The sequence below is a fragment of the Danio rerio genome, chromosome 2, assembly GCF_052040795.2.
Source record: "Danio rerio strain M-AB ecotype USA chromosome 2, GRCz13ab, whole genome shotgun sequence".
Taxonomy (NCBI): Eukaryota; Metazoa; Chordata; class Actinopteri; order Cypriniformes; family Danionidae; genus Danio; species Danio rerio.
In genome coordinates this window covers 52,485,894-52,510,567 of record NC_141022.1, presented here as the reverse complement: position 1 = coordinate 52,510,567, position 24,674 = coordinate 52,485,894, and the positions used below count along the sequence as shown (strand labels likewise).

Here is a 24,674-nt window from a genome sequence, read left to right as displayed (position 1 = left end):
TATGTAATGTTTTACCATAGAAGGAGTAAAACATTCTCCAGTAATCCCTAATCACAACTTTGAAAAATCAGTTTTTTTACAGTTAAATGTGTGGTGCAGTTTATTTTGTCATTGATTGTATTATGTAAATAATTATTTTGTATTTTTATAACACCGGCTTCTGTATTCACCTATCAGTTGCAGTGTTTAAAGTAGCTGTGCAGATGATGTTGTTTTGATGACTCCAGCTCTTATAGGGTCTGCTGGGAGGTTTGCATGTGAACAGCGTCTCTCTCTCTCTCCACCTCCAGCATCTCTATGGCGTGTCATTGTGGATCGCGCTCACACCGTGCTGATCTGATCAAGAGCACCGGGAATACTGGGTCAGTGTTTCGTGGTGATGAGGTGTGTGTTTGTGCCCGCACGCCTTGTATTCCTTACATTCTGGGGACCAAATGTCTCTAAGTATACCAAAACCAGTAGATTTTCACCTTGTGGGGACATTTATTTGGTCCCCACGAGGAAAAGGGCTCATAAATCACACAGAATGAAGTATTTAAAATTTAAAAGATGCAGATTGTTTCCTGTAAGGGTTGAGTTTAGGGGTATGGTGGATCAAATGAACAGTCTGTACAGTATAAAAATAACTGTCTATGAGAAGTCCCCTTAAAGATAGCTGTACAAGTGTGTGTGTATTGTGACTCGTATTTATTAATATTGTCCTGTACAAGATATTTAGTCATCATGTTATTTATTTGCATATTGTTTGTACTATGAAACATAATGGGCTCTTTGTGATTATTTGGATGCTGTGCGGTTTTAATCAGCATTAGTCATACCGAATAAAATAATCCAATGTGTGTGTGTGTGTGTCTGAATGTGTCTAGTGTTAAATGCACAAGAGAGACAGAGATCATAATTTACAAGCACAGAGTTTGCGACTTTATTTCTGTATGGAATATTATGTCATGTCATCTGCTTTCCGGAAAGCAATGCATTTACATGCATTAAAAGATGTTTAATGAGAATCTCCAATCCTTGAGTGAGGTTGTTTTTATAATAGAAAAGGCATCAACCAAATGGATGAAATGATTAATAAAGGACTTTTGATTAACTTTTTAAACAACTCAGAAAACTAATATAATGAACTAAAGAAGCTGTAATGTAATGTCAAGAAATGTACTTACCCCCAAAAAAGTATATAATCAGGGGCTTTTAAATAGACCAATAAGTTCAACACAGCTTTGATGTTCTGTGTAGAATGTGTCAGAATGTGTATATACAGTACATATACAGTTGAAATCAGAGTTATTAGCCCCCCTTTGATTTTTTTTTCTTTTTTAAACATTTTTCAAATGATGTTTAACAGAGCAAGGAAATTTTCACAGTATGTCTGATAAATTTTTTTCTTCTGGAGAAAGTCTTATTTGTTTTATTTCGGCCAGAATAAAAGCTGTTTTTAATTTTTTTAAAAGCCATTTTACAGTCAAAATTATTAGCCCCTTTATATATTTGTTTTCGATAGTCTACAGAACAAACCATCCTTACACAATAACTTGCCTAATTACCCTGCCCAGTTAACCTAATTAACCTAGTTAAGCCTTTAAATGTCACTTTAAACTGTATAGTAGTTTCTTGAAAAATATCTAGTCAAATATTATTTACTGTCAACATGGCAAATCAGTTTACTGTTTACATGATTGACAATTTATTGTCAACAATCATGGGAAAGAAATCAGTTATTAAAAATGAGTTACTAAAACTATTATGTTATTATGTTCAGAAATGAGTTGAAAAAAATCTTCTCTCCATTAAACAGAAATTGACATTTAAAAAAAATAAATGGGAGCTAATAATTCAGGGGGTCTAATAATAATAATAATAATAATAATAATTATATATATATATATATATATATATATATATATATATATATATATATATATATATATATATATATATATATATATATATATATATACATACATATATATATACATACATACATACATACATACACACATATATATATATATATATATATATATATATATATATATATATATATATATATATATATATATATATATATATTGTGTGTGTGCTTGTGTACAAATTGAAATTCAATTCCCAGTGACTTGAATAAAAAACATTAACTAATAGTTATGGTTCAATCGTTGACTGATTACCTAAAAATGGAGGCGTTTTATGTATTACCAGACTTCAAATAAGGGATTATTTAACTAAACATTAACTAATCTGCATATTTTTACACTGTAAAATACCACATAAACAAAACTACTTTCAACCTCATTTTCTACTTTAACATGTTTTAATATGTTTCAAGTCAATTTAATTAATGTTAGCCACTTTTTGGCTTTGACTTGAATAATTTAACTTGATCATTTGACACGCACACACACTCTTTGTATTATTTTTAAAAAATATTTCCCAAATGATGTTTAACAGATTCAGGAAATTTTCACAGTATGTCTTATAATATTTTTTGCTTCTGGAGAAAGTCTTATTTGTTTTATTTTGGCTAGAATAAAAGCAGTTTTAAATTTTTTAAACAACATTTTAAGGTCAAAATTATTAGTCCCTTTAAGCTATATTTTTTTGATATTCTACACAACAAACTATCATTATACAATAACTTGCCTAATTACCCTAACCTGCCTAGTTAACCTAATTAACCTAGTTAAGTCTTTAAATGTCACTTTAAGCTTCATAGAAGTATCTTGAAAAATGTTTAGTCAAATATTGGCAAAGATAAAATAAATTATTAGAAATTAGTTATTAAAACTGATTGTGTTGAAGAAATCAGCTAAACGGAGGCTAATAATTCAGGGGGCTAATAATTCTGACTTCATCCATTCATATAAAAATGCATTTTGTTTAATAAAGACTTATTTTCTTTCCATTATTCTAATGTTGTATATTCTAAAAGTATGGGTTTCTTCATGTAAATGAATTGTTTTTTTATATTTTTTCAAGTGCCTTCAAGTACACTAAATATCTTTCAATCAATGTTTTCCTCTTTTGAGTTCTCAGTTTGCTGATGGTTTACTGTAATGCAACATTCCTTAAAGCACCAGTAGATGTTTTTCTGACGAGCTCGAAGACCAAAAAAGTTCTTCGTGGAACTTAAAGGTTCTGGTGAAAGCCAGGAACCTTCCTCTCGGAGAGCGTGTGCATGTGCACACCTAGCATGAAGTGAACCCGCTCACTGACATCAGAACCCGCTCGCCGCCACCATGGAAGGCTCCGCATTAGTGCAGGCGCACAGAGCTCCAGCAAATGTCAAACCGAGCAGCAATTTCACGCGCGTCTGACGTCAACAAGGGCGAAGGAAAATAAACTTCGCGCACACTTCGGGAGAAACCATTTTCGCCAACGCCGTTTTTTTCTCCTTCCGCGTAGAGAGGAGGAGAGCCCGCTGATATAGGCATGCTCAGCTGAAGCGTCCTGCAGCCTCTGACGCTGGGCGCAGGCGAACTGCGACGGCCGCGCCAAACGAGCTCCAGGTAAGACATATGCACTAGAAATGACATCCGAGCGCGTCGCGCCTTTTAACCGCCGAAAACGGAGGTCCGCAGCCGGCCCGTGCATGCAGGCATTTTTTCCATTAAGGAGCAGTTTCCCGCGAGCGCGCGCGCGTGTGCGTGCGTGTGTTTTCCACCTAATGCAAAAGATAAACACACACTCAGGCAAAAGACGCATCTGCAAACGGTGCGGAGAGCCAAAAAACGCAGCCCGCACCTTGTGTTTGCGCTTGCCGGTGCGAGTCTAGGCCGTTTGCGTGTTTATGTTGATATGGGAGGATATGTAAAAATTGAAACGGGATTATGACAGCGTATTTTCCCCACTCAGTTTGTGCAGTGTGTTTTCTGTACCTGCGGCGCTGCGCTGCGCTACGTTTCCCTCCCCGTTTTGACTTTTAAAATGATTGTTGAGCGGCCTGTGTTTGATGTATACTGTGGCACACACTGCAGTATGGCTTTGCCAGCATAGCACGTTTGTGCTGCTGCTGATGCTGCTGCTGGTGCTGATGCTGTAGGTCATATTACGCGCTTGTGCGCCGCGTTGATGCTCATCAGGAGCTGCGTGTGTTTGTGGCGCAGTGGAGATGCTCAGCGAAATGAAATAAGTGAGAGGTGGAAATTGCATTTGAGTTGGGCTTCTTGCTCTAATATTAACAACCTCTCCCATAGGGATGGGAATGGCTGGTGCGTTTGGGTGTTACTCTGCTTTGCCCATTCCACCCCACCTCTCTCTCTCTCTCTCTCTCTCTCTCTCTCTAAAGCTCTCTCTCTCTCTAAAGCTCTCTCTCTCTCTGTCTCTCGCCGCTAAGTTCTTAATTAATTCTGATACACACGTGATAATAATTGAATCGTCTCTGTTCGGGCCCTATTAAATGCTGTATTCTGTAAAAGTGACGGAGGAGGGATTTTATCACCTGCTCTTGTGCTGACGGAAGCTACCTGTGTGCCCTACACTGGAGCACTGAGCTCGGCCTGCTCCTTAGAGACAGCGAGTGTGTGTGTGTGTGTGTGTGTGTGTGTGTGTGTGGACAGAAGAATTTGATTGCTCTTATACAGCTTTGGGATCTTCACATGTTCAGGTTTTTTATATAATCCATGAGCGCACTGTAAACACATGCAGCTTGTTGTCTGTGATGGAGATTCAACTCAAGCTTTAAATAGACCCGCTGGACTTCTTAATTAATGAATACTATCATGGAAATGGGTAGAAATAGACGTTGAGGTGGAAGTGTCACATGCAGCTGTTTATTTATTAAACAAAAACTGTTGGGTAGATAGTCATAACCCAATGCTGGGTCAAATATTAACTTTTTAACCCCACAGTTGGAAACGACAACCCAACACTACACTCAAAATGTTTTTATTTCTTTGTTTGTTTAAACTACTTATTTAAAAATGAGCTGAGACAACACAATTCTTGAAATTTTTTATGTTTGATCCAGAAAATTTGTTAAAAGTTTAAAGTTAACTTAATTAATTTGTGTTGGGACAACATGCATGAATTGTGTGGAACCCTGTGCTTTTTACAGTGTGTATTTAGCTACATCTTACGTTGTAAAAAATTCTGGATTTAACACAACTGATTTAAGTTGCGACAACATGAAGGAATTAGGTTAACTTATTAGTTTTTATAAATGTAAGTGGATTGAACACTAAACAACTAAGTTGTTCCCCAAAAAACCTCAAGAATTGTGTTGTTTCAGCTTATTTTTAATAAGTAGTTTGGACAATTGCCATTTTGGGGTGTAGTGGCAAATGTAGTTGGAAGGCATTAAAATAGGAGCATTGTACGAAATTTGAAAATGAATTGGAAATGAATGTGAATATATTATTAGGATATAATTGACCCATCGCAAGCTTTTGTTGCAAATCCGAGGACAGAGCTCTTGAGAAGTCAGATTAGAGATTAGATCTGACATCCAGGGCTCTTAAAGGAACATTATTATTCATTATTAGCATCGTACTGTCATCGTCAAACTCTCGTGACTTTCTATCAACAAGAGCAGATGCTGGGCGGCTTGAAAACAGTCACCGTTTTCACTTGCACTATATAATAAAAGTGAATGACTATAGAGCTGCTTAAATCATACCTCTGCATGTGTTGTGTGAATGATGATTAAACAGCATGAAGACGAGTAAACGACATGCAGTTTTGCTGGGGACTGTCAGTTTAATTTCAGTGCACTCTCCGTTTAATTTAATCCCCATCTAAGTGGAATGCCTAAAATATTAAAAATGTTTCATTGTGATTTTCCTGCGCGTGTGTGTGTGTGTGTATATAATGAAGTTTGTGCGTATCTGACACATCTAGATTGCATAATAAGCCATGTTTTTAATATTGATGATGATACATGTTTAGCGAAAGTGACATAAGTCATGGGTGGCACGGTGGCTAAGTGGTTAGCGTTGTCGCCTGACAGCAAGAAGGTTGCTAATTCAAATCCCAGCTGGGACTTTGGCATTTCTGTGTGGAGTTTGCATGTTCTCCCCGTGTTCGCATGGGTTTCTCCAGGTGCTCCAGTTTCCCCAAAGTCCACAGACATGTGCTATAGGTGAATTGAATAAGCCTAATTGGCCGTAGTGTATGTAAGTATGTGAGTGTTTCCAAATACTGGGTTGCAGCTGGAAAGCCATCCGCTGCATAAAACATATAGTATGCTGGAATAGTTGGCGGTTCATTCCACTGTGGCGACCTCTTTTTAATTAAGGAAAAATGAATGAATGAATGAACATAAGTCATGGGTTGGCACTGTCGTCTCACAGGAAGAAGGTCGCTGGTTCGAGCCCTGGCTGGGACAGTTGGCATTTCCGTGTGGAGTTTGTACGCTCTCCCCATGTTCGGGTGGGTTTGCCCCGAGTACTCCGGTGTACCCCACAATCCATGCGATATAGGTGAATTACATAAACTATAGTGTGTATGTGTGTGAATGAGTGTGTATGGGTGTTTCCCAATACTGTGTTGCAACTGGAAGGGCATCCACTGCCCTTATATATATATATATATATATATATATATATATATATATATATATATATATATATATGTTGGAATAGTTGGTGGTTCATTCCACTGTGGTGATCTCTGATTAATAAGGAATTCAGCTGAAGGAAAATGAATGAATGAACATAAGTCATTATAATTCTGCTGAATATGCAGATGGAGTGACTTTATAAAGTAATTTAACTTTCCAACTTTGTTATGTGTATGATCAATATGAAATTAGACAAATTAATTCATTCATAAAACTAAAACCTTTCTTTTTTATGAACAAATGAAGGCAGTAAAAGAGTTGATGAATTAGCATGACACAGAATGACGAGATTAGATAAATGATGTCAGATCAGTGTTTTGTGAAGTCTCCCTCTGGGATACAGTCAGCGGTTGTAATTATGAACCTCCATTCCAGTGGTGATGCTGTGACACTCTCATATTCAATCAACATGAGGCAGCAACACCCCTTTTTCTACCCAGCAACACCGATGTGCTATCATTGACAGCAGCTGTCATGGTCAAATCACACTTTGACTATCGCAGCCTCTCTTCTCTGATCCTCAGCAGCGAGTAAGGGAACACTACCTTTTTTTTTTTTGCGGTCTGATACGATCAAGCAGTGGCGATGGCACCTGCATTGGTATTCACTCTGTTGAGAATGCAGCACTGGAGGGAGGTGGCCAGTTTAACTGTGTCACATGCAGCACCACAGAGAGAGAAGGAGAGAGGGAGCGAGAGCTGTGTCTCAAACGGCATTGTTTGCTTTTTCACTCTTTATTTATTTTTACTCTGGATTGTGCTTTAGGTTACAGCTGATTCAGACACCGAGAGACCTGATTGGCTGCTCACAGTGATGATGTCACCTCCTGAGCACACCAATCAGAGTTAAGGCTGGCAGGGGAAATGCAAGCTCACTGTAATTTCAACCCCATGTTTGACAAATTTACATGGGTTATTAAAGCATCAGTGGTTTTAATGCTTCTGCAATGCGATATCCAAAGCGTGAGGAGCTTTTCCGAGCTGACAAGACCAGAAAAAGAAGAAGTGTGTAGCCTGTTTTATTAATCTGTGCAGTTTTGTTTTATAATTATGACATTTACACTGGATGCTGGTGATGTTGCACGCACATGTTCTCCACAGAGGTCATCCAGAGGTCAGGTGTGTGTGTTGACAGGGAAAAAAGTGCAGAGACAGATCTAGTTAGAGAAGGATCCAGCCAAAGCCTGAAGCGTAGCTGGCGGTATCGCATGGCTCACCATCAATTCAACCTGACCCAATGGCATTCGTCAAATTGGCCTGAGCATTGCTTAAGAAAACAAGAGAGTGCTTAACACACACATGCATAGAGAGTCAAGGTCATTGTCTCACTTTTTCTTTAGGCAGAGGTCAAGGTCAAGTTAAGGTCAGTGTGGGGATCAGAGGTTAATGCTGGGGTGCGTTCAGCACTGAGGTGTGGCTTGATTGTCATAAGTCTGCATGGAAACAGACTGATTGGCTCTCTCACTATTAGGACTGGATTTAACCAATAAGCAAAGTAAGCAGCCGCTTATGCCTAGTTCAGACTGCGTGATTTTAGCCCCGATTTTGGCTCGCCGACAGCTTTTGAGAAATCGCCGACAAACGCCTGAAATCACAGGCAAATCGCTGCTCGTGCATGTGAGTGACAATCACACAGTATGAACTATCAAATAACTAGTTAAATTAGGGTTAAAATTCCCTTTAAACCCAGGTGAGCAAATATGTACATTTTCTACCCCATTAAAGGCTTCTTTCTCATTATGTAGTTATTAACAAAAGATATACTACGTGTTTTTGGGTGTGAGATGTAGTTTGGACAAACTTGTCGGCGATTCTTCCTATAGTACAGTCATGCAATGTGAAAGTCCCTGTCTCTGATCCATCTTGCAGTGTAAACAAAGCAGCAACGAAACGCTAGCCCAGATAGTCATGCAGTGTGAAAACATCTGTGACACGACTACTTTGAAAATCATGCAGTCTGAACTCGGCATTAGGGCTCCTGGACATCTAGGGGCCCCCAATACATATCTATAATGTAATGTGTATTATAAAGCGCATTTATTGTGTATGGCCATACACCCAAAGCGCTTCACAATCATGAGGGTGGGGGTCTCTCTACACCACCACCAGTGTGCAGCATCCACTTGGATGATGCGACGGCTGCCACAGGACAACAGCACCAGTGCGCTCACCACACACCAGCTATTGATGGAGTGGAGAGACAGTGATAGAGCCAATTCGATGAATGGGGATGGCTGGGAGGCCATGATCGTAAGGGCTGATAGAGGGACTTTGGCTAAGACACCATGGTTACACCCCTGCTCTTTCACGAGAAGTGCCATGGGAATTTTAATGACCACAGAAAGTCAGGACCTCGGTCTAATCTGAAAGACAGATCTTAAAGAATAAATTATACCTATAAACTATATATAACATTTATTTTCTATCATATTTATTTAATATACAATCAAATGTTATATTATTATAGTAATGTAATGTTACGTAATAATAATATTATGGAAAATAACCACCACCCTCAATCATGGAGCAATCCAGCAGTAAAATCTATATAAAATATATGTATTATTATTTTTAGTTCAATTCATTACTAAATGTTTAAAATTAATTCATTTTAAGACATCTAAATATTTAAAATGTAAAGCTTACATTAATATAAAAGTAGATAAGAAGATTGAGTGATATAAAAAAAACTGCAAAATAAATAAAAAACTCAATAAAAGTAGAAAAGGTGCATTTCAGGATTTGGGGCCCCATGGCTGGAGTTCCTTGGGCCTCCCCAAATCACTAAATCCGTCCCTGCTTACTATGCAGATTGAGTGTATATTGAACTGTCTTTCAGACATAAATTCATCAATCAGTGATTTGCTGATTTGTGAGTAATGCAAGTGTGTGTGTGTGATTGGTAATCTTTAATGTCCACTAAATATGCATGTTAATGATTTCTCAAGGATGTAAATAAAACAATGATTATTGGAATACAATTTAAGACTCTCTGCTTTACAATAGCAGTTTAAGGGACATTCTACCAGAAACGTCCATTTTCACAAATAAAAAATGTGACAGGGCCTGGATTAGGCTTATCGTCCTCAAAAAAATCTACAAAAACAAGCATAAAATCTTGCAAGTCAATGATAGAACGCATCCTTAATCACTGTCAGCTTCTTCTCCATCAAATGATGGCACTTCCGAGTAATAGCCTTAAACGTGTATTGCACACATTGTATGTAAAACGGAATGCAAATGTGACAGCACTATCAGAAACATGGGGACAATTGTGAATTTATTTGCATTAAATATTTGTAGTATTTATTTGTAGAATTTAAAAAATAATTTCATGTTTTTAATCAATTGATGTTAATGATAACAACAGTATTTTTTTCTAAATAATTTTTTTAGCATAACAAAACTATTAAAGCTGTAGGTTGAATTAGGCTGAGGACAAGTACAATGACAGGGCTTTTACATTTGTAAAGTGTTTTTAATAAAGAGCAAAAATCTGAGAACCTAATGAATGACATTCCTATACAGGCGTGTGTTTCCGAAAACCATCACTGAAAAAGTGTTGCATGCAGAACTGTTGCAAACAATTTATTTGTGTTGAATTTAAACAAACAAATTAAATTGAACAAACTTCAACTTAATTTGTTTGTTTAAATTCAACACAAATAAATTGTTTACAACCACTTAACGTAAAAAAATTGAGTAAATCCAAGGAATCATGTTTTTAATAATTTTTTTCAGTGGCTTGTTGATTTGGTGTTTCCCCAAATCTGTCGATCCAACGAACATTCATTAACTGCGTCTCAAACTTGCATGCTTGCAGCTACACCTCTAGAGCTGTAGTTAGAAACAAAGTTCCGGCTGTGTTCTATTCCCAGTTATCCCCCCTATGCCCTATTCGTTTAGAACATTCTAGCATTTACACTTGGAATTATAAAAAAGCATTACAGTCATCTCTCTTAGGTGTAATTTACTGTCAAAGTAAATTTTAGCGATCTTCATGTTTACAATTGTGTGCACTTTCGAAACATGATGTCATTTTGAACACAGCCATGGCTCATGACGAAAGCTATAGGTGTGACGAAAAACCAACATAGCATACGTTAATCGTTAAAATTTATAGTAGGTTATTTATTAAGTATCTGTATCAGTAAGTGTGTTTACTAACAATGAACGACTTGATTTTCATTAACTAACATCAGCAAAGATGAATAAATACTGTAATAAATGGTTTGCTCGCTGTTTGTTCATGTTGGTAAACAATTGTCTAACATTAACTAATGAACCCTTTAGTTTAGGTCACAGTTAACAAACCATTAACTTACTCTACTAGCTTAACCAGTTAAACTCCGCGGACCCGGGTCCGTGACGTCATCGACTTTCGCTTTATGATTTAAAGGGCTAGCATTGCACCAGACCCCCTTAAGTGGTTTCGTTTGAAAGTGTAGAATATATATTTTATGCACATATGCATCACTTTGGTTTTTATTCTACTGTACAAAAGTTATTTACACTCAAATACACAGTGTTTTGGATACCCAAGCTAGGTATTTTACATTGGTTAATTTTCATATTTTTCATATGACACATGTACAAGTTATAGCTCAAATGAAAGCTCTTGCTGGTGCTCATACAGTTCTAGCATTCTTTTTACTGAATTATACTCGCATAGCAAACAGTTGCCGAATGAATCGCGGTGTTTTCATGGCGCAGAAGTGAAAACAATACATTTATGATCACACAGCAGCCCCAGATAGCACAGACAGCTGTCATCTCTTACCTTATGCTGTGCGCTTCAGGGCCATTTCTCCTCTGTTTTTGAGCTGATGTGCATAAGTAATCCTTTTATATGTCTGATGTGGTCCAAACACAGTGAATTATGTTTGATCAAACAATAGAATAGTGAAATATGAGAACAATGATCGGTCCCTGTGGCTTGTACAGCACCTCTCATCAGTTGGAATACATTAACTTTAGCATAGATTATGGTAGAGACATTTTTATTTTCCTATGATTACAGACATGTGCAGGAACCACCAATTAATTACAGCACCCTAGACCACACAGAGCCTAAAAGGTACACCTTCAAATTTGAGTTTATAAAAAAAAAAACGCCTCTTTTTTAGGTGTTTATTATAACACAGACAACATATAGAGTTATTTTAAACACTTTCAATATTGTTTTATGATAATTCAAAGGGTTTTCTCAAAAATGATAGCAAATTTTTGCATTTACGCCTCTGCATGTGGATTTGGGAAGCTTTTAAATTTGGGTAGGCAAAATCCCAAAATAACAGCAGAGTTTAATTGGTTAATAAGCTATTAATAATAAGTTAATAAGCTAATTAGCTGTTCATTATTAGTAGGTAGGGTAGATGTTGGGATTATATTATAGTATATTGTGCAGCCCTACTGTGAATATATGTAGATACATTTTGCTGTTTATGATTTATGGATCAGCTCTAGCTGTTTCAGTGAACCAGTTCAAAACTTTTACTCAAATCGTTGCCTTATCAGGTTCTATCTGCGTTCTGGATGATTTTGAGATAATGAGCTTTAAAGTTTTTGCATTCTATACCAAACAGTATGTGTGTAACATTAGTTTTTTTTTCATATATATAAAACTAATACATTTTTTATTTTTAAATAAAAAGTATTAAAATGTAAACAACTTATAAAATAAAACATCCTATAATCTAAATAAGTTTTCATGTAATAAGATTATGTCAATAACTTAATTTTGACAAAAATGTCAAATAGAAGCTTATAATTCTAAGGTGATGAAATATTAATTTGCATTGTCAAATAAAACCACAGACGTGTCTGTGCTATTGTTTTCATATTAAACAAATGATTTATTGAAAATATATGTAGGTTAATATTATTTAGGATTTAGGATTTGGCTGTAGGGCAACACGATGGCTCAGTGGTTAGCACTGTCACCTCACAGAAAGAAGGTCACTGGTTTGAGTCCCAGCAGGGCCAGTTGGCATTTCTGTGTGGAGTTTGCATGTTCTTCACGTGTTATCGTGGGTTTCCTCCGGGTGCTCCGGTTTCCCCTACAGTCCAAAGACATCTGAAGCTACGTGAATTGATTAAGCTAAATTGTCCATAGTGCATGTGTGTGTATGTGAGAATGAGTGAGTATGGGTGTTTCCCAGTACTGGGTTGCAGCTGTACTGGTCCCCTGCATAAAAACATATGCTGAAATAGTTGGCGATTCATTCCTCTGATAAATAAGGGACTAAGCTGAATGAAAATAAATGAATGATTTGGCTGTAACTAAATGTTTGAATGAATCAGTTCAAAACTGGATTCAGCTATTTATTTGCATTGTTGATTCATTTTCATTGTCACATGGATTGAGAGGTGTTGCCAGACCGTTTGTTTATGATTTAAGAATCAACTTTGTATATCCAATCACTTCAAAACTATGATACAAATAATTTTTTTTTATTTTTCACCTTTAATCGGAAAGGACAGTGGAGGTTACAGACAGGAAAGTATTGGGAGCGGAGAGAGGGGAAGGGTCAGCAAAGGACCCCGAGCTGGGAATCGAACTTGGGTCGCCGTGAGCACATGGTGCTATATGTCAGTGCACTTAACCAATAGGCTATGGGGCTGACTATACAAATGAATTTACATGGTCACTTAAAATGTTATCAAACAATCAACAATACTAATATTTATTAATCCTCATTAGCATTTGCTAATTAAAATAAAGTCCTTGACTGTTAGTTCTTGCTAATCACAGCTTAAATGTTAACATTCACGTTGAACTATAAGTAATAAATGCTGTATACTGCTTATTATTAGTTTATGTTAATTAAAACTTACTTAAAACCTTATTTTAATAGCCGATTGTTCAATGCAGACATAGTAGTCAATACACAAATTAATTTAAGTGCTTCACGGTGGCTCAGTGGTTAGGAAGGTCGTCTCACGGCAAGAAGGTCACTGTTATAAGCCCCGGCTGGGTCAGCTGGCTTTCTGTGTGGAGTTTGCATATTCTCCCTGTGTTGTCATGGGTTTCTTCTGGGTTTCCCCCCACAGTCCAAACACAAGCGCTGTAGGTGATTTGAATAAGCTAAATTGGCCATAGTGAATGAGTGTGAGAGTCTATGGGTGTTTCCCAGTTCTGGGTTGCATATGGAAGGGCATCCACTGCGTAAAACATACGCTAGATAAGTTGGTGGTTCATTCTGCTATAGTGATTCCTGATAAATAAAGGGACTATGCCGAAGGAAAATGAATGAATGAAAACTATATTAATATTCAATAAGTTTTCATTAGTTCATGTATTTGCATGCAACAATAAAAAACAATGAACAATACATTCATTTATTCATCTTCATTAGCATAAGTAATTTTAAATAAAGTCCTTGATTGTTAGTTCTTGTGCATTATTAAAATGTTAACAATTCCAAGTTTGGGTTTTATTTTTTTTTATGCAATAGCAAATGTTGAACTATAAGTATTGACTGCTGTACTGTTCATTATTAGCTCATGTTAATTAATAAACTAACTAACATTTATTTGACACCTTAATGTAATAGAAATTTGTTCTAGATGACTGTATATGTCATTGAAACTATGTTATATTCAATGTTTCCATTAGTTCATGTATTTGCATGCAAAATTAACAAACAACGAACAATACATTTATTTATTCACCATAGCTAGCATCCTTTTAACCAAAATAAAGTCCTTATTCTGTACTGAAATGTTAACATTAGTATTTATAATATTAACATAAGTTATTATTAGTTCATTATTAGTTCATGTTAATTAATATATGAACTAACATTCACTTAAAACCTTATTGTTATTGGCATTTGTTCTTTATGACTGTGCATAACTGTAGACTATAGACAAATGGATTTACAATGTCATTAAAACAGTTATATTTAATAAGTTTCTATTAGTTCATGTATTTGCAAACATTAACAAATAGATAACAATACATTTATTTATTCATCTTCATTAGCATAAGTAATTCTAAATAAAGTCCTTGATTGTTAGTTCTTGTGCATTATTAAAATGTTAACAGTTTCAAGTTTGGGTTTTATTAATGCAATAGTAAATGTTGAACTATAAGTATTGATGTACTGTTCATTAGTTATAAACTAACTAACATTTATTTGACACCTTAATGTAATAGAAATTAGTTCTAGATGACTGTCTGTAAATGCAGTCTAGACACAAATGAATTTACAATGTCATTAAAACTATGTTATATTCAATAAGTTTCCATTAGTTCATGTATTTGCATGCAAAATGAACAAACAACAAACAATTCTTTATGTATTCACCATAGCTAGCTTCCTTTGAACCTAAATAAAGTCCTTATTCTTTACTGAAATGTTAACAGTACCAAGTTATTAGTTCATTATTAGTTCATGTTAATTAATATATGAACTAACATTCACTTAAAACCTTATTGTTATTGGCATTTGTTCTATTTGACTGTGCATAACTGTAGACTATAGACAAATGGATTTACAATGTCATTAAAACAGTTATATTTAATACGTTTCCATTAGTTCATGTATTTGCAAACATTAACAAATAGAAAACAATACATTTATTTATTCATCTTCATTAGCATAAGTAATTCTAAATAAAGTCCTTGATTGTTAGTTCTTGTGCATTATTAAAATGTTAACAATTTCAAGTTTGGGTTTTATTAATGCGATAGTAAATGTTGAATTATAAGTAATGACTGCTGTACTGTTCATTATTAGCTCATGTTAATTAATAAACTAACTAACATTTATTTGACACCTTAATGTAATAGAAATTAGTTCTAGATGACTGTGTATAAATGCAGACTACACACAAATGAATTTACAATGTCATTAAAACTATGTTATATCCAATAAGTTTCCATTAGTTCATGTATTTGCATGCAAAATGAACAAACAACAAACAATACATTTATTTATTCACCATAGCTAGCATCCTTTTAACCAAAATAAAGTCCTTATTCTTTACTGAAATGTTAACAGTACCGAGTTATTATTAGTTCATTATTAGTTCATGTTAATTAATATATGAACTAACATTTACTTAAAACCTTATTGTTATTGGCATGACTGTGCATAACTGTAGACTATACACAAATGGATTTACAATGTCATTAAAACTGTTATATTTAATAAGTTTCCATTAGTTCATGTATTTGCTAACATTAACAAATAACAAAAAATACATTTATTTATTTACTTTCGTTAGCATTAGTTAATTAAAATAAAGTCTTGTGCAGTTTTTAAATGTTAATAATTAACTAAAACTCACTTAATGTAATAGACAACTGTCGTATAGACTGTGTATAAATGCAGACTACACACAAACAAATTTACAATGTCATTGAAACTATGTTATATTCAGTGTTTCCATTAGTTCATGCATTTGCATGCAAAAAAAAAAACAAAAAAAAATTAACAATACATTTGCGTATTCATCTTTGTTAGCATTAATTCATTAAAACAAAGTCCTTTGTTGTTAGTTCTTGTGCATTATTAAAATGTTATAAATTAACATGCACTTAAAACTTTAATGCAATAGGTAAATGTTCTATATGACTGTATAAATTCACAAACAAATGAATTCACAATGTTATTTAAACTGTTATATTCAATAAGTTTCCATTAGGTTATGTTTTTGCATGCAAAATTAACAAACACTATATTTATTTATTCTTCTTTATTAGCATTAATTAATCTAAATGAAGTCCTTATTATTAGTTCTTGTGCATTATTGAAATGTTAACACTCCCAAGTTTGGATTTTATTAATGTACTGGTTAATGTTAAACTATTAGTAATGAATGCTGTACTGTACTGTTCATTATGCACAAATTTGCTAACATTAACAAATATCAAACAATACATTTATTTATTTACCTTCGTTAGCATTAGGTAATTAAAATAAAGTCTTGTGCATTATTTAAATGTTTTTAATTAACTAAAACTCACTACTAGTAAATGTTAAACTATTAGTAATGTACGCTGTACTGTACTGTTCATTATTAGTTCACATAATTAATAAATGAACCAACATTCTCTTAAAACTTTAATGTAGGATTTTGTTCTAAACGGCTGTGTATAAATGCAGACTACACACAAATTAATTTACAATGTCATTAAAACTATGTTATATTCAATAAGTTTCCATAACTTCATGTATTTGCATGCCAAATTAACAAATAATAAGCAATACATTTATTTATTTATTCACCTTTGTTAGCATTAATTAATTTAAATAAAGTCATTTTTTTTAAGTAAGTACTTGTGCATTATTTAAATGTTGTAAATTAATTAACATTCACGTAAAACCCTCATCAAATGTTTTAAATACAGTTGAAGTCAGAATTATTAGCGCCCCTGTTTACTTTTTTCCCAAATTTCTGTTTAATGGAGGGAAGATTGTTTCAGCACATCTAAGCATAATAGTTTTAGAAACCTATTTCTAATAAGCAAAATACTGTCAGAATAAGAAATGTCAGAATAAGAAAAAAGCTTAAAGGGGCTAATAATTTTGTCCCAAAATTGTTTTTTAAAAAATTCATAACTGCTTTTATTCTAGTCGAAATAAGACAAATAAGACTTCCTCCAGAAGAAAAAATATTATCAGACCTACTGTGAAATTTTCCTTGCTCTGTTAAACATAATTTGGGAAATAAAAAAAATAAAAAAGGGGGGCTAATAATTCTGACTTCAACTGTAACTGTGTATAAATGCATTCTATACACAAATATAATACAAAAGTAATTAGCCTGAAAGAAAACAGCATGAAAAAAAGCTTGTCCTTTTTTTTTTTTTTTTTAAAGCAGGATCCTTTCTGTATGTTCCATGCATTAACCATTTGAAATCTGCATAGCAACAAAGCCTCTGCTCCCTCTGCTCCTGAGATCTATACATTACATATCTTAATACAGCCGAAAAACCTCACCCAGCCCTAGAAATGTATCAGTAAATGATGAGCGGAGCATCACACCGACTTTAAGCCGCACCTCTTGAGTTTGAGCGTTTTTGTGCATTGCTTATATAATAACCCGCCAGGGGTGTGGCCACATCAGATTTCCAGAATAAATACTGTATGTCGCCTTTTAAACTTTCATGCGCTCAACCGAGAAGATGCTCAGGTCTCGGCAGAGCAGATGCTTATTGTTTTAGAGTGTAATGTTCTCTCTCTGTCTTTCTGTCTCTCTTGTTCTCCAGTGATGGCCTCTGCTGAGCAGCTGTGTCCCCGCCTGCTGCACCAGCACTGCCCATAGGCACACACACACACACATTTACACACGCCTTTGGGCTCCCTTTCCAACTCCGTCCACACACATACACACATCATGTACAGTGTGGAGGACCTGCTGATCTCTCATGGATATAAACTGCCCAGGAGCGGCCCTGCCTCCTCCTCTTCCTCTGCGCCTTATGACAATCGAAACAACGAATGTCGCCGTGAGAACGTCGTAGAGAACCGGCCTGCCGCTGCTGGTGGTGGCGGGACGCTCAACGGGTTTGGGACGACGGAAGGGGGAGCCGAAGGGAGCACTGGGGTGTACAGGCCAGCGCCAGTCAAGGCTTATCCTGAGAACAACAATAATATCAATGAGGGCCATGAAAGGATTCAGCGCAGATTGGAGGTTCCTGTCGCTTTCCTCGGTGACCTGCAACCGCTGGGTGACTCTCTAGCGACTGACAGTGGGTAAGTGTGCACAACAGTGTTGGAAAATAGTGTGTTTTGTGTAAATTTCTGCTGTAAAAAATGCTGGGTTCCACACAATTCCTTCATGTTGTCCCAACACAAGTCGATTAAATTAACTTACATGATTTTACCAAATTTAAGTGGATGAACATAAAAACAATTAGGTTGATTCATTCATTCATTTCCTACCGCTTTTCTGGGGCCGGGTCGCGGGGGCAGCAGTCTTAAGAGAGAACCCCAGACTTCCCTCTCCCCAGACACTTCCTCCAGCTCCTCTGGGGGCATCCCGAGGCGTTCCCAGGCCAACTGAGAGACATAGTCCCTCTAGCATGTCCTGGGTCTTCCCCGAGACCTCCTCCCGGTTGGACATGCCTGGAACACCTCCCTAGGTAGGCGTCCAGGAGGCATCCAAAACAGATGCCTGAGCCACCTCAGCTGACTTCTCTCGATGTGGAGGAGCAGCGGCTCTACTCTGAGCTCCTTCCGGGTGACAGAGCTCCTCATCCTATCCATAAGGGTGCGCCCTGCCACCCTGCAAAATAAACTAATTTTGGCCGCTTGTAAACCGAGAGCTTGTCCTTTCGGTCATTACCCAAAGTGCTCATTATCATAGGTAAAAATAGGAACGTAGATTGACCCGTTAATCGAAAGCTTTGCCTTTCGGCTCAGCTCTTTCTTTACCACAAAGGACCGGTACATCGATCATTTTTGTGACACTGTACAACAAATAAATATTTTTACATTACCATGAGGGTTGGGTTTAGGGTTGAGGTAGGAGTAGACGCTAATAAAATACAATTAATGTGTGTAATTTAATAAATAAAATACAGTTGAAGTCAGAATTATTAGCCCCCCTTTGAATTTATTTTTCTTTTTTAAATATTTCCCAAAATATGTTTAACAGAGCAGGGACATTTTCACAGTATGTCTGATAATATTTTTTCTTCTGGATAAAATAATTTTATTTTGGCTAGAATAAAAGCAGTATTAAATTTTTTAAAACCATTTTAAGGTCAAAGAAATTAGCCTCTTTAAGCTAATTTTTTTCGATTGTTTAAAGATTAAACCACTGTTATACAATAACTTGCCTAATTACCCCGATCTGCCTAGTTAACCTAATTAACCTAGTTAAGCCTTTAAATGTCACTTTAAGCTGTATAGAAGTGTCTTAAAAAAATATCTAGCCAAATATTATTTACTATCATCATGGCAACGATAAAATAAATCAGTTATTAGAAATGAGTTATTAAAACTATTATGTTTAGAAATGTGTTGAAAACATCTGTCCGTTAAAAAGAAATTCAGGAAAAAAATAAACAGAGGGGCTAATAATTCTTACTTCAATTATAAATACTTCTAGTTATCTTCTGATTGCAGCTGTATCCCTTCTAGCAACAACGATAGTGCCCATTAACCATCATAACAAATAATATGACCATATTAAGCTGTTTAAAACACAAAATATATGTTTTATCACCTATTTGACAATCGAAGTATGAGAAATTTCACAATATAATTAGAACATCCCTCAATATTTACAGAAAAAGGATACGATACAGAAACAAAATACGATACTTGCATAGATCATTGGGGCTGGTGGGTCACGTGATAAACTTGATGCGTCGCCATGAGAACTTGAGGACGCAATGGATTTTTAGTAATGGTCACAAAAAAAACTCGGTAATTAAAACGAAAAGGTTAAAAAAGATAAATATTCAAACAAATCTTTTGAGACTCTTCAAGAATTGATTTTAAATGTTTATTATGGTAAAACCTTATTATGTTAACCTTCAAAACAAAATGAGGAATTCATAGTATATTAGAGTCACTTTAAAAAAAAAAGAGTCACAGAAAAAAAAAGTTTTGTCTTGGTTATCTTTAAACTCTACAGGTACAATTTGTACTGATTTTTGTACTTATTGACGATGTGCAGTCGGCGCATTGGCAATAGTGTGTATGTAGAATTTGCCCTGTGCGTAGGATTGTCTTGGTTGTTGGATGTAATGTAAAGTAAAGTAACACTTTGGATATGAATCATTAGCAAACACTTGAGCAACAACAACACTACCTGGTAGTCCATCATTGTTGTGTGTGTTTGTTTGCGGTTCTTTAATCTACACCTCCCTAAACACATACTATGCATGTGCATGAAGTCATCATTTTCAGAGGCTCTTATTTTCAGGTGGACTTTTCAGATACAATGCATCCGGAAAGTATTCATAGCTCTTCACTTTTACCACATTTGTTATGTTACAGCCCTATTGATTAAATTCATTTATTTCCTCTCGTTTCAACACACAATAGCCCATAATGACAATGTGAAAAAAGAGTTTAAATTGTTGCAAATTTAATTAAAATAAAAACCTGAAAATCACATGTGCAGAAGTACATTTGCTCAATACTTTGTTGATGCACCTTTGGCAGCAATTACAGCCTCAAGTCTTTTTGAATATGATGCCACAAGCTTGGCACACCTGTCTTTGGGAATTTTTGCCCATTCCTCTTTGAAGTACCCCTCAAGCTCTATCAGGTTGGATGGGAAGCAACGGTGAACAGCCATTTTCAAATCTCTACAGAAATGTTCAATAGGATTTAGGTCTGGGCTCTGGCTGGGCCACTCAAGGACATTCACTGAGTTGTTGTGAAGCCACTCCATTGACATTTTGGCGGTGTGCTTTGGGTCAATGTCCTGCTAGAAGATGAACCGTCACCCCAGTCCTGAGGTCAAGAGTACTCTGAAGCAGGTTTTCATTCAGGATGTCTCTGTACTTTCCCTCTATCCTGACTAGTCTTCCAGTTCCTGCTGCTGAAAAACATTCCCACAGCATGATGCTGCCACCACCATGCTTCACTGTAGGGATGGTATTAGCCTGGTGATGAGTGGTGCCTGGGTTTCTCCAAATGTATTGCCTGGCATTCACTCTAAAGAGTTCAATTTTAGTCTCATCAGACCAGAAAATTTTTTGTTTCTTATGGTCTGAGAGTCCTTCAGATGCCTCTTGGCAAATTCCAGGCAGGTAGTGGCTTCCGTCTGGCCACTCAACCATACAGGCCTGATTGGTGGATTGCTGCACAGATGGTTGTCCTTCTGTGTGGTTCTCCTCTCTCCACAGAAGAACGCTGGAGCTCAGACAGAGTGACCATCAGGTTCTTGATCACCTCCCTGAGTAAGACCCTTCTCCCCTGATCATTCAGCTTAGATGGCCGGACAGCTCTAGGAAGAGTCTTGGTGGTTCTAAACATCTTCCACTCAAGGATGATGGAGGCCACTGTGCTCATTGAAACTTTCTGAGCAGCAGAAATGTTTCTGTAACCTTCCCCAGCCTTGTGCCTCGAGACAATCCTGTCTCAGAGGTCTACAGACAATTCTTTTGTCTTCAGGCTTGGTTTGTGCTTTGACATGCACTGTCAACCCTGGGACCTTATATAAACAGCTGTATGCCTTTTCCAATCATGTCTAATCAACTGAATTTACCACAGGTGAACAATGAAGCTGCTGAAACATCTCAAGAATGATCAGTGGAAACAGAATGTACCTGAGCTCAATTTAGAGCTTCACGGCAAAAACTGTGAATACTGATGTACATGTGATTTTTCAAGTTTTTTTTTTTTAAATAAATTTACAACAATTTCAAAAAATACTTTTTCACATTGTCATTATGGGGTATTGTGTGAGGAATTTTGAGGAAATAACTGAATTTAATCCATTTTTCAATAAGGCTGTAACATAAAATGTGGAAAAAGTGAAGCGCTATGAAGACTTTCCGGAGGCACTGTATATAAAAGTTTCATTTTCAGTCACAAAAATGCTGTTATCATGTAAACAAACAGGCAAATACTCATATAAAGTAACCAGATTTTGGTTGCCCTATCATGATGTTTTCTCATTGATTGACTGAAAAAAAAGGGTGATTCCACTGATCTTGTTTTTTATTATCAATGTCTTCAAGTTATAATGCAGACTCTAGAATTATAATTGAATTCAGAACAATTATTACTGTATTAGGGTTATCATAAAAAAACTACATTTCTGATATTATGCACCAGTTCAATTAATGATTTGCTTGACAGGTATACCATTTAATGATATATGCTATTCGGTTTCTGTTTTTTTGTCATCTTTTTAGAATTGGAACTTCCAAATTGATGTACGTGATGTGAGTGAATCACTTTTCTGATCCTTTCAAAACAACTTAGCAAATCCTCAGTGTGAATCTTTTGATCATTCTGTTTGAATAATTCAGACAGGTCACTCACGTTCTGAATCGTTTGAAGCAGTTTCTTGCTCAGCAAACAGCATGTGTCAAACTTGTCAGAAAGATTGCTGGATTAAGTGGATATTTAGCCTTCAAAACAAAACCTGAAAGTACCTTCTGGCATTTGGCAGCATTGAAGTCTTCATTAAGTCTGATGCTCGGGTGTGTGTATAGGTAAAGACATTTTTTAAACATGTATCTGGTACAGTATATGTGCTCAATGAAGCACACACAAACAAAATGAAAAGCTGTATTAAATAACCTCCAAGAATTTTATTAACCCTTGTGCATTGTTTAAATTTACAACCCTTTTGTTATGTTTGGGATTATACATCATACAGAACATCCACTGAATTAAACTGCTGTAAAAATGCATCATATAAATATTTTTTTCAAATATTTTTGCATAAAACTACTAAATGGTTTAAAAAAATTACAGGATTTTAACTCTTTAATTGCCACACTCATAAATGATGTCACTGATTTGGTGGAACAAATTAGGTATTTTTAATATAAAAAGTAATTGTGGACTGAATTTCAGTCTTAGAAATGTAAATGATTAATAACGTTGGCTTTGATGCATTGTTAGATTATATATTTTTTCTCCCTAGTGTACTGCTGATGGCTGTTTTTGCCCCATTGAATTCTATTATAACCTCACTTGATGGTGCATAAATACACAGTCCTTGTTTTTGTTTACTCACTGTAGTTCTGACAGCTGAGATGCATGTTTTGAATTTTAAGGTAGGTGTGCAAAGGTCACTCTCACACACATAGATACACTTTAATTTCTTCTTTTACACCATATAAAATCCAGAGACTAAGCTTTTTTCTTGCACAGGGCTATAGCTAAAGTGTTAATGCTGCCAACTGATGACTAACCGTATCTCTTCCCAACAGGGAAAACCACCAACAATCAAAAATGCATGATTATATGGTGTCGTAGTTCTGCATTTAAAAGTCAGTGGGGCAAAAACAAAAACAGCTACCAACAGTAAATTAGATGTGAAAAAATGTAAATCAATCAAAAACAATGCATTAAAGGCAATGTTGTTTTACAAAATAAATAAAAAATCCAGTCCACAATTACTTTTTATATTAAAAATACGTCATTTTGTGTGTTTTTTTTCACCAGATCAGTCACATCATTTAATAATTTGCCAATAAAAAAGTTATAATCCTGTAATTTTCTAAGCAATTTAGTAGTTTTGATCAGGACTGAGGTTGATAAACAGATTTCTGCAAAAAATTTAAAAAATAAATCACGTTTTCATCCCAAACAAAAGGTTAGTAAATTTACCCAGAGTATATCATTGAGTTTTTTTATTAATGTCAAAGCATTTTCTCAAAATATGTGTCAAAATAAGATTAGTCACCAAAAATCATTCTGCTAGCTGAAACACAGAAAAGGTTATGGCCAAAATAGGACTCAAAATCAACCCAGACTGGATGAAAACATCCCCAACAGTACATAAGGGTTAAAAACGTTATACATCATTGGTGGTAATTACTTATAGAAAAAATGTTCTAGATGTGTAATATTTACCTGTAAGTTACAAAAAATGCCTATTACAAATCAAAACAATTAACATTTCTTTGCTGGTTATTGCTTAATAGATTATGGATGCAATCTACAGTATGAAACTTAAACAGTGTTGTGATGACCTTAACCAGTGCTTGCAGTGATTATAGGTGATGTTTATTCAGATCCTCTAAAATTTAAGATGTGTAGAAATACCAACTAACACATGTCCAAATATGTTTTGAGGGTGTTGTGCCATGTGTGCCACTGTCGGATGTGTGTGTGAGGTTAATTTTATTGGAAAATTCAAATCTTAAGGACAACTTTCTACCAACAAATCTTAAACTTTTAACTGTCAGTTTTAGACTGCACTAATACAATCCAATTAAAACAGACTTGATCCATATTTCAAAGCGATAGCCTAATTCATTGCACCGTAATTTTATCACAGAAATTTAGGCACTCTGGCAACATTGATGTACTGTAACCTGAAAGGAAGCAGCCATGTGAATGTAATCACATACAGTAGCTTGCCTTGAGGTGCTTTTTAAATGACAATAAACGAACGACATACAATATAATCCTTTTTTTGCCATTAAATATAGTACAGTATTTTTGAATAAAATAAAATAC

At 35.5% G+C, this 24,674-nt stretch overlaps 1 protein-coding gene across 1 annotated transcript in view; it reads left to right on the top strand.

The window, feature by feature from the left end:
- Positions 1 to 3,093: 3,093 nt before the first annotated feature.
- Positions 3,094 to 24,674, top strand: part of jcadb (junctional cadherin 5 associated b) — a 32,458-nt gene continuing 10,877 nt past the window's right edge. Inside the window, exons 1-2 of the mRNA XM_087241407.1 lie at positions 3,094 to 3,506; positions 17,777 to 18,263. Coding sequence (XP_087097533.1) covers positions 17,905 to 18,263 — 359 coding nt within the window. The 5' untranslated portion in view covers positions 3,094 to 3,506; positions 17,777 to 17,904. The remainder of the gene's footprint in view (positions 3,507 to 17,776; positions 18,264 to 24,674) is intronic.